This window comes from Uranotaenia lowii, chromosome 1 (genome assembly GCF_029784155.1).
Source record: "Uranotaenia lowii strain MFRU-FL chromosome 1, ASM2978415v1, whole genome shotgun sequence".
Classification (NCBI taxonomy): domain Eukaryota; kingdom Metazoa; phylum Arthropoda; class Insecta; order Diptera; family Culicidae; genus Uranotaenia; species Uranotaenia lowii.
The window spans coordinates 215,094,223-215,106,154 of NC_073691.1; the positions used below are offsets into that span (position 1 = coordinate 215,094,223).

At 40.9% G+C, this 11,932-nt stretch overlaps 1 protein-coding gene across 1 annotated transcript; it reads left to right on the forward strand.

Annotated features, from left to right (window-relative positions):
- Positions 1–5,027: 5,027 nt before the first annotated feature.
- Positions 5,028–10,558, forward strand: LOC129738391 (uncharacterized). The gene is made up of 2 exons (XM_055729571.1): positions 5,028–5,151; positions 5,559–10,558. Exons 1-2 carry the CDS (start codon positions 5,028–5,030, stop codon positions 10,556–10,558), a joined length of 5,124 nt encoding a protein of 1,707 aa, XP_055585546.1.
- Positions 10,559–11,932: the final 1,374 nt, after the last annotated feature.

The following is an 11,932-nucleotide window of genomic DNA, read 5'->3' on the forward strand; positions in this document are numbered from 1 at the left end:
AAATTTCTTAATTCTACCAATCATGTCAATTTTCACAATTTTATCAATTTTGTCAATTTATTCAATGTAGGCCATTTCGTAAATTTTGTCCATTATGTGAATTTTTACAATTTTACTCATTTGGTAAGATTCATCATGTTTGTCCTATTTTGTCAATTTTATCATTTTAAACTATTTTTATCTATTTTGTTTATTTTGTTAATGTTGTCAGTTTTGGAAATTGTTATATTTTTGACTTTTTGCAATCTTCTCAACAATTCATTCCTGTCAATTTGTTTATTTGACCTTTGGACTGTTCCAGTCCAATTTTGACAATATTCAAAATTTTAATATGTCCTATTTTGAAAAAAATACACAATTTTGATGACAATTCTGACAACATGGATAACTATGATTTTTTTTTCTAAGTCTTCACAATTTTGATAGTTTTGAAAACTTTGGCCATTGCATTTTTTTTAATTATAAGACGATTTGCGCCGGGAGTCTTTAGATCTTCCCCAAAATTGAAAACTTGGTTGATTTTTACGACTTATAAACACATGTATTTTTTGAGATTTCTAACATTTTTATTTTTCGAGTTAGATTTGGTTAGACTTTTTTATAAATAAAATAAATGCATATTTCAAAGCTACATAACTCTATTATTTTTTTACGTTAATGATAAAATAGCACATCAAAACGCATTGAAATTTAATCAGCTTTCCAAATAAAATATTTAAAAAATTAAGTAATGACCTTCAACGTGAAAAATTATAAATGAGCTTTAAATTGTGTCTAAAAGTATCGTCTGCATACCCGAATAATCTGCCACTGTATAGCCCAATTTATGATGCAGCTTTATTCTGAAGCCACCAAAGTGGACCAACAACTCTTTTAAGAGTTATGAAAGAAATAATGACAATAAATCTCTTTTTTTAGCATCGAAAAAATACAGTGGATGAACAATTGCACTCACATATGCAGGTTTCTAACAGCATAGGATCAAAAGTACTTATTGAAATAGGTAAAAAGCACATTTTTTCGTGCTTTATAGAGTGTTTGCAGCAAAACTGACTTTAATTTTCAACCTGTGGAGTTAAAATCCCTTAAAAAAATTAAATAAATAAAATAAAATTAAAAGGAAATTTGTAGGTAAGCAGTTTTGTCATTCTTTTCATTTGTTGTATCCTTTTACGTTTTTATCATCTCTGACATTTTTGAAATTTCAGCCATTTTAGTTTGTGACATGAAATTTTTAACAGTTTTGAAGTTTTCTCTGTAATTTTCTACATTTTAGAAATTTTTTGTCATTTTTGACATTCTTTATTTTATCACCATCACTATTAAAGACATCTTGCATTTTTTACCATTTTTAACCTCTTTCAAATTTGAGAAAATTTTGATTCTTTCGACACTTGGATTTTTTGTTTCATTTGATCATTTATTATTTTGGACCAGACATGACTTTTTTAAACCCTTTTCATGGGTTTTGTTTTTTGTATCGATTATAGTCGTTTTAATATCTTTTCGTCATTCGCGACTTTATATTAACGATACAACAGTAGACTGAGTCGACTTGGGGTCATTTTTGAATTTATCAAACCCTAGGATCTAAAAAAGTTCGTTTTTTGGCTGCAATTTACATCTCTGCTGGGTGCCTAGCGAGGAATTGCATGACTTCTTTTCATGAGTCGGTTTCACAGAAGAAACAAAAACAAAAATATTGTTGATTTTTCAGTACAAAATATTCAATTTTCCCATACAAACCTATGCGGTTCCGTCTTGGCCTTAGGGAATCGCCTGATTGCTGGTTCCGATCGCGGGATACGTTAAAATTTACTTATGTACTTAAAAATTCTGCAAAAAGTCATGAATGAGATTTGAACCAAAACGAAGCTTTTTAGAACCCAGGGTTTAAGAAATTTAAAAATGACCCCAAATCGACTCAGTCTTATACAACAGTCATTGAAAAACTTATCCATTACAGCTGTGATCGATGTTTACAGATTTGTTGGTGGCTCCAGAACTTTGTCATGTGTCTTTCTAAATTCTCAGTTTCTCATTACAATTCCGAACAGCTAGATAAATATCGAATAGCCAAAACAAACCATATCTGGACACATATGGTGCCATCTTATTAAAAAAACCCTTTTCCATCGTAGTCTGGCTGACTGCCTGCAACCATGCGGTGTGGTGAGAGAAATTTCCCGAGGGACAGTCGACGGCACGGCCAGCAGCAGGATTTTGTTCTCGTGGACCACCGTTTGCCGAACAGAGCAGGGACAGTAATTATAATAATTATAATTTAATATTTCCCAGCATATTTATAGTTATTGTTATTAGCGCCATTAAAGTCCTATGGGTTCCTGGGCAAGTTTGGCCTGACCCTTGAGTTTGAGGTTCTTTCTGACTGGGAAAGTTGACCAAGAATGGATGTTTATAAAATCTTCATGAAAGATTTATACAATATGTTTCACACGAAGCCAGGGGACATTTCCCGAATAGCCGGGGATAAACTTTTGCAACTGTGTCCAGCCAGAAACTGGAAATGTATCAGGGTTTTCTCTCGCTGAGAGAAGCCCAACAAAATCGGGGATGGAAGGTTGTTTGCAGTAAATATTTATGGGATAAATGTTGGATGACTATCAATGGGAAGATATAAAGTTCTCCGTTGGTCCCTAATTAAGTTGACATCGCCACCCGCGCTCCGAATAATTTCACTTTCACTGAAGGTTTTTTCCTCAAAGTATTAAAAAAATCGAAGGGTATGGAGGACATAACTTCTGATTTGTTATTTTGTGATCAGAAATGAGGGCAGTTTCACTTTTTTCAATCCTTTTTCATTCGACATTCCCTAAGGTAGCCACCTGGGCCCTCAACTTTGGAGCATGTTTATTTTCAAGATCATTCCACTTGTTCACGTCTCACATATCATAGCTGTTATACTAAAATAGTAGATTTGAACATCCCTTCGTTTTATAGTAGATAGGTACAAACTCTCTCACTCATAGCAACTACCTAGAGATAAGTGATAGCACAAAACAGATCAGAAACCTATTCAAATAAAACCGGCAGGTCAGTGCCCTCCGAACTAGCATCGATATCAGTTCTTCAGAATAAATTGTTGTTTGTTTACTAGGAGAATAAAGTTTATCTTGTTCTTGACTTCAAAGTACCTACTGTTTCAATAAAGTTGTTAAGTAAAACCTTCTAGACTAAGAGTGATCAATTTACAAACGTGAAACAGTTTGATCGTTTATACGAAGAACATCGTCAGTTGCATGCACAAACACAAAAATATCGTGGTTATCCAATTTCACAAAAGGGGAAATTAGTCGCTGGAAGACAGAAGTGCATGAACCAATATTGGCCGTTATCATAATTGCATGCGGATAATTTGCGAGGAGTTTTGTGGTACCATACGGTGATCATCGGAACGGATTTAGGACCGATCTAGAACCAGTCAGCGAACCCGGTAAGAACATTGGTGCCGTGACCAGGATTCGCGGCTGGCTTTGTGGACCATTGTTTGCTCGAACAATTGAGGCAAGCTTGTATCTGGCGCCAGAATTCCTCATTTTGCTGGCAGTTGAAATATCCCGCCAAAGCGTTTGATTGGCGGTTGATTGGAAGCTGTTGCGCTACATTTTGAGTGATCATCGTAGTCATCGTAGAAAGTTTACAAGGCCTTAAAAGCACAGGCCACAGGTGAGTGGCTTTCCAATCTGTTAATATTCTCTCTGTGGTGCTTCTTGTGTTTTTTTTTTAAACTTTCATGCTACGAGACATCGACATCGTTCTGGAACAATTCGTTGTGCTCAACATAACTGCTCGAACTGCTTGAACAACTGCCAAACACATAGCTATCGATCGCTTGCTGCAACTGAGTCAAAGGAACAGTGACTGTGGATCCAATTCTCGCATATTTTACTCACGCTACAAATTTATGCTCTGATTGGATCGAAGATACAACGGTTCGAAGGTTCGGATCTGAGATGCTGGCACACTGGCATTTGGATTTGAAGTTTGGTTGAGAATCGAATTGCCTCAAACTTTTGGAAGTGGATGAAACGATAAAACAAGACACAAGGCCTTGAAAGTACAGGCTACAGGTGAGTGGCCTTCCAATTTGTTACAATTTTCTCTGTGGTGCTTCTTGTGTCTTTTATCTTTCATGTCACGAGTCTTGTCTTCGATCTGAAGCAATTATTGGTTCTCAACATAACTGCTCGAATTTCTTGAGCAACGGTCGAACATACATCGAATAACTACTGGCTACAGCGGTGTCAATCGGAGGTGGATTCTAGACGCATGGTTTGCATCGTTTGATGCACTTAGGCCGAATATTGGATCTGTTTGGTCGAAAAATCTTCGATATTATTTTTTTTGGTGCCTTGCAATTTGTAGTTGGATGTTTAAACGGAATCGGAATGGGATTTTATCGAAATATTGAAGGTGGTTCCAGCGATTGAAAAAACAAGGCCTTTTAAAACAGGGCCACAGTCATCGAGAAGCTTTGCGATTGGATGGATTTGGGGAACAGTAAGCTGGAATCTCAATTTAACGATCAGAGCCAAACATAACGGCTCGAATTGGTGGAGTAGAAAATTGGAACCGAGCATTTGGTGGAAACTCTGGTGGATCCTGAGTTACATCAGTCTTTGCATGCTACAAATTAACGCGCTGGAATGAAAACCACTAAGATCGATATTTTGGAATAAAATACAAGGCCTATTAGCTACAGGCCTCAGGTGAGTGCCTGTCCAACGTAATATAACATCTGGTGGTGCTGCAAGAGATTTTTTTTGTGCTCTTTTCATTTGTCTGAGATAATAGCAACGTTGGTGAGGCGTATCACGCAGTCAGGCTTGGTGCGAAGGCAAGACATTTGGCGGGCGTATAGACGTATACTGGTGGATCAACGAGACCTATCGAAGGAACGCATCAACGCGAAAGGTGCACAAGATCGAAGGATTTGAGTGAGCAACTCAAGAAAGCAATCGATACTGGGACTGCATGCGCCAGTAAGTGGGTCGAGTCGCTACTGCATGCTGTTCGATTGCGTACGAACATTGGATCGAAGGTCGACGTACCAGGTTGTGTCCTACTACGGAGGCCGGAAGGAGCAAACATATTATTTGAAATACAAGGCCTATTGTGAACAGGCCTCAGGTGAGTGCCTGTCCAAATAAATATTTCAGCTTGAGAGGTACTTCCTGGTCTCTTTTGATCTCTTTTTCGGCTCATCCCTGGTTTCATCATACGCTTGGGCTGGTAGTGGTTGTGGAAAATGCCTGGGGAAAAACTGAACGAGTTTTTGCGGAAGAGGGAGTATCTTTTTGCGTCTTTGACGAGGTTGGGGCATTTTTTGGTAAATTTCGATCCATTGAATCATGGTGGGCAAATACAATCTCGATTGGAAAAATTGGATGCGATGTGGAATGAATTTTTGGCGCTTCAAATTGAAATACAAATCTTGGACAAAAATAACGATTTGGCAAGGGACAGTTTTGAGACATCGGAGAGGTTTGAAAATCAATATTTTGAATTTCGGGCGGCGCTTATGGCAAATCTTCCAGTTCCTCCTCGACATGTTTCGAATGCGGATCACACTTTGGTACGGAATAACACGACTTTGGGAATGCATAGTGGGGTGCGACTGCCACAGATTTCGATTCCGAGTTTTGATGGAGATTACCGGAACTGGTTGACTTTCAAGGCTACTTTTGAGTCACTTATTCATGAGGCGGATGAATTGAGTGAGGTTCAAAAATTTCACTACCTTAAATCAGCGTTGAAGGGTGAGGCGGCAAAACTTATTGAATCTCTGACCGTCACTAATGAAAACTATCTGATCGCATGGGAAACGATTTCGAAAAGGTACTCGAACGAGAAGTTACTGAAGAAGCGTCATCTACAGGCGTTGATGGAATATCCGCGGATCGACAAACCAACCGCTTCAGCAATTCACGGCTTGGTTGACGAATTCGAGCAGAGGTTAAAAATTCTGAAGCAGCTAGGCGAAAAGGTGGACGATTGGGGGGCGATGATAGTTTTCTGGATGTGCAACAAATTGGATGTGAGTACGCTGCAATTGTGGGAGGATCACTCTGCCCTGTTGGAGAACCCTTCGTTCAAAGATTTGGTCAATTTTCTAGAGAGAAGAACACGTGTGCTAGAAGCAGTATCATCCAACTCTTCTGATTTTTCTTCAGTTCAGCATCGGTCGAATTTTAAGCGAAATCCGGTTGGAGTCCATGTTGGTGCAGAAGATGCTAAGCATCAGTTGACATGTGTTTGCTGCGGACAATCGCATTACATGTCACAATGTGAAAGATTCATCAAAATGTCGTTGAAGGAGAAGCTGGATTTCGTCAACACTAAGCGACTTTGTAGTAGTTGCCTCAAAAGTGGACATTGGGCACGGAATTGCAATTCAAAGTTTCGATGCAGAACTTGCAATCAAAAGCATCACACTTTTATTCACCCTGGGTTTGCAAACGTCGAGGAAAGGTCAACGGTAAACAGTGCAATGGCTCCTTGTTCCAGTCCCTCCCTTGAGAATGATCAGCAAAATGTGGAGAATCCAGTTGAAGTGGAAGAACAGGTTGGTTCATTCAGCGTCGGGGTGAAAGCAGGATCTTCTTGTATATTTTTATCAACGGTTATGCTAACGGTGAAAGATTACAGTGGAGCCAAGCATATGGTTAAAGCCTTATTGGATAACGGTTCTCAAGCGAACATTATTAGTGAAAGGTTATGTCAAATTTTGAAACTGAAACGAAGGGCGATAAATGTTCCGATTTGTGGAATTGGGCAGGCAGAAACGAGGGCTCGGCATTCGGTTAAAGCTACGATTGGTTCTCGGGTTAAAGATTTCTCGATAAGCATGGATTTCTTGGTTCTTCAGCGGGTGACTACAAATTTGCCTTCACGTACGATATCAGTTGATCATTGGAAAATACCAGAGAGATACAATCTCGCAGATCCGGAATTTAATGTCAGTCATCGAATCGATTTGCTGGTTGGTGCAGAAAACTTTTACGAATTTTTATACCAGAACGAATTGAAGCGAGTTCCTCTGGGCCCAGGTTTGCCTTTCCTAGTGGATACGGTGTTCGGATGGGTGGTGTCAGGAAAGGCAATGGTTACATCCGAAACACCGGTTGTTTGCAACGTAGTTATGGCTTCCGATTGTTTGGAACGTCAGCTTGAGCGATTTTGGATGGTGGAAAGCAACGATGAAAAACCCGTGTGGACTTTGGAGGAAATAAACACCGAAGAAAATTTCGTAAAACACCACTCTCGAGATCAAACTGGAAGATACATTGTAAGATTACCCAAGCAGTTAAATTTCGAACTTATGCTTGGAAGGTCAGAGGTTTCGGCATTGGATAGATTTCGTAAATTGGAAAGACGCTTAGAACGTGATCTGGAATTGAAACGACAATATCACGATTTTATGAAGGAGTATTTAGAATTGAATCATATGCGAAAAATTTCGGAAGATGAGTTGGCGACTATTAGCAGTGGAAATAATAAACGGAAGGTTTATTACTTACCACACCATCCGGTCGTCAAGGAATCCAGTACAACAACAAAAGTGCGTGTAGTTTTTGATGGCTCTGCGCGCACTGATAGCGGTTATTCACTGAATGATTGCTTGATGAAGGGCCCAACTATTCAAGATGATCTTCTCAGCCTTTTACTCCGATTTCGGAAACACGAAATCGCGCTCGTAGGAGATGTGGAGAAGATGTACAGGCAGGTGCTTCTTCACAGTGATGATACTCCGCTACAACGCATCTTCTGGAGATTTTCGGAAACTGAACCCATCGACGTCTACGAATTACTCACCGTTACCTATGGGTTAACATCGTCGTCGTTTTTAGCTACAAGATGCCTTACTCAGCTGGCTGCAGATGAAGGATCCCGCTACACGAGGGCTCAGAAAGCTCTTGTAAACGATTTTTACGTAGATGATTGTATCTCTGGAGCCACTACAATCGATGAGGCAATTCTACTTCGCGACGAATTGATAGCAGTAATGAATCAAGGGGGATTTTCTCTTCGAAAAATCTGCTCAAATCGACCCGAGGTTATGGCTGGTCTACCCGAAGATCAACTAGGAACCAACCTGACGATCACATTTGATTTTAGCCCCGGAGAGGAAATTAAAACATTAGGAATCACTTGGGATCCTAATGCTGATGATTTACGTTTTGTCCATAATATTTCCCTTGAACACACCACGTGGACCAGAAGGCAGATTCTTTCGGCGATCGCAAAACTATTTGACCCTCTCGGTCTGATTGCTCCAGTAGTTGTTTCGGCCAAAATTATCATGCAAGAATTGGCTTTATTGCAGACAAAATGGGACGATCCTGTTTCCCAAACCATTGATCAAAAATGGAAAAATTATTACGACCAGATCCCCAAACTTTCTGAATTTAGAATCAGCAGATTTGCATTCACTCCCGCATATACAGACGTTCAACTCCACTGTTTCGCCGATGCGTCAGAACGAGCATACGGCGCATGTATTTACGTACGCTCTACCGACGCCCATGGTGTTGTGCGCGTAGAAATACTCTCAGCTAAGTCACGTGTCGCCCCTCTAAAGCGCTTAACATTGCCGAGGCTAGAACTTTGTGCTGCTAAGGAAGCCGCGAATCTTTACTCTCGGGTTGTTAAAAGCCTATCTCTCGACACTGTCAAAGCTCACTTTTGGTCAGACTCGACGGTGGTGCTGCACTGGTTGAAGGCGCAACCCAACACTTGGAACACGTTTGTGGCAAACCGTGTTTCATCCATCCAATCTCGAACCTACGGACATCAATGGCATCACATCGCCGGCAAGGAAAATCCAGCCGACTTGGTTTCCCGCGGACTTTCCGTGGCAGATTTTCTCGAAAGCGAAATGTGGAGAAAGGGACCAAAATGGTTACAGGAAGCAGAAGATGTTTGGCCAACGGCAACGGAAGAAATTACAATCGATGACGAGGACCTAGAAATGCGGAAAACGGTTTGTTCTGTTTCTGCAGCACCAGAACCTCATCGCCTCTTTTCGCTGAGTTCATCGTTCACAACTACGATAAGAATCGTTGCATTTTGCTTTAGATTTGTTCACTACTTGAAGCACCGCAATCAACCACATCGCACTACTTTGCTGACAGTAGAAGAGTTTCGCAAAGCTAAGATAGCGTTGACCAGGTTAGCTCAATCGGAATTTTACTCTGACGAGATGAAACAACTTCGCAAAAATCACCAGGTGTCCAGCACCTCACCGCTTAAGTTATTGAACCCATTTTTGGATCAAGAAGGAGTCATTCGAGTAGGTGGTCGTTTACGCAACTCCATTGAGCAGTACGATGTCAAGCACCCAGCTGTAATTCCCCCCTCACATCCATTCACAAACATGGCCATCGATTATTTTCACCAGAAGACGATTCACGGTAGTCATAAGTTGACTCTTTCTGCCTTACGTCAGGAATTTTGGCCAATTCACGGAAAACGAGCCATTAAACAAGTTCTACGCAAATGCCACTTCTGTTTTCGTGTGAATCCCAAACCATATCATCAACCAATGGGTCAACTACCCTCCACCAGAGTCCGCCCTAGTAGACCATTTCACATTACCGGTGTGGATTATTGCGGCCCGTTCTATTTGAAACCGCCACACAGACGAGCGTCGCCCCAGAAATGTTTTATTGCGGTGTTTATTTGCTTCTCTACGAAAGCACTTCACCTCGAGCTCGTCGGAGACCTCACCACCAGTAGCTTCATCTCCGCTTTGAGAAGATTCGTTGGACATCACGGTGTGCCAGCCGAAATTCATTCGGACAATGCCAAAAATTTCGTTGGGGCAAAGCACGAGCTTAGAAAGCTTTACGACATCCTCCATCAGCGCCAAAGTCACGAAGCAATCACCAATGAACTTTCGCAGCAGAGCATTGAATGGCGTTTTATTCCCCCTAGAGCTCCCAATTTCGGTGGCCTATGGGAGGCCGCAGTACGCAATGTAAAAACATCGTTAAAAAGATCCATCGGTTTGAACCAGCTATCACATGAAGATTTCCATACTCTATTGGTCCAAATTACCTCAGCCCTCAATTCTCGACCATTATCCCCCCTTACTGATGACCCGTCAGACGTAGATGCTCTTACTCCCTCTCATTTTTTAATTGGATGCCCCATGACCGACCTGCCAGACAAAGATTTTCGAAAAGTTCCCACAAACCGCCTGACCCACTACCAGCAGCGTCAACAACTGTTCCAGCACTATTGGCATCGATGGAGTCGCGAATACCTCACCGAGCTTCAAACGTCCAACGCGTCGTGTCATCGGAGCGCTATTCGTGTCGGGAGCATCGTCGTGCTACGAGAGGATAACGTCCCGCCACTTTGCTGGCCCTTGGCCCGGATCATCGCAGTGCACCCAGGCCAGGACAACATCGTTCGAGTAGTAACTATAAAGACTTCAACTGGAATCTACAAACGGTCGGTTTACCGACTGTGTCCCCTGCCGTCCCAAGAAGATGATACGAATGATAAAATGTTAGATATAAATGCAGCTTGAAATTATAATGTTAAGATTAGTAAATTAGTTAGGAATTCTATATTGAAACAAGTTCAAGGAGGCCGGAAATGTTCACGTCTCACATATCATAGCTGTTATACTAAAATAGTAGATTTGAACATCCCTTCGTTTTATAGTAGATAGGTACAAACTCTCTCACTCATAGCAACTACCTAGAGATAAGTGATAGCACAAAACAGATCAGAAACCTATTCAAATAAAACCGGCAGGTCAGTGCCCTCCGAACTAGCATCGATATCAGTTCTTCAGAATAAATTGTTGTTTGTTTACTAGGAGAATAAAGTTTATCTTGTTCTTGACTTCAAAGTACCTACTGTTTCAATAAAGTTGTTAAGTAAAACCTTCTAGACTAAGAGTGATCAATTTACAAACGTGAAACAGTTTGATCGTTTATACGAAGAACATCGTCAGTTGCATGCACAAACACAAAAATATCGTGGTTATCCAATTTCACAAAAGGGGAAATTAGTCGCTGGAAGACAGAAGTGCATGAACCAATATTGGCCGTTATCATAATTGCATGCGGATAATTTGCGAGGAGTTTTGTGGTACCATACGGTGATCATCGGAACGGATTTAGGACCGATCTAGAACCAGTCAGCGAACCCGGTAAGAACACCACTCAAATATTCTTCTAAATCACAAAAATCGTGAAAAAATCTTTTGATGGTTTCAAGGGTATCTTTCAGAGCATTTAAAACTTTCTTAGATTATAAATAAATTCATCCAAAATCAACAGGTCGTCGTGATAAACTCTGATCACTCCCAATAACAGACACCGGCCACAAACGACAAACGCCACAAGCTTGTATGCAAATTAACGTTCTATTGTGATGGCATACGTGCAGGATCTTCTGGATTTCCGCCTACTGATTTTTTTTCCCTTTTTACTCTCGATATCACATCCATTGTTGGAGGAGGCGAAGGTACTTCCGTGTTTGCGGCGGGTGTGAGCCATGTATTCACATATCTAAGAGCGCCTACTCCTCTACATTTTTTTTTTCTGCAAATAACACGGTGGATTGAGCGGGTAATTCCATAAATAAATTATTGGCTGCCAAAGTCTGCTATTGAACCGCGACAAAACGCTTGTGAGTCCGCCTTTTGTTTGGTGGCACAACATAAAACATCCGCACTCCTGGCAAAGTCCCTGCAGCATCATCCCGAGAAACCTCATAATTCAATTGCAGGTCACGCATTAAATTGAAGGATCGAAGCGCCCGTTGCTGCTGCTTTGCATACGAGTTGCGGTGCAAAATTGGCGCTAAATTGGCAACCATGACAAGCTGCAAATCGAAGGGACATGTGGCTAGGAGCCCTCTAATACCCTCGACAAGCCCGTTAGAAACAAAC

Coding starts and splice junctions, on each gene's coding strand:
- LOC129738391 (XM_055729571.1), top strand. CDS start 5,028: ATGCTGTTCGATTGCGTACGAACATTGGATCGAAGGTCGACGTACCAG. Junction 5,152..5,558: donor CTATTGTGAACAGGCCTCAG/GTGAGTGCCTGT, acceptor CAAATCTTCCAG/TTCCTCCTCGACATGTTTCG.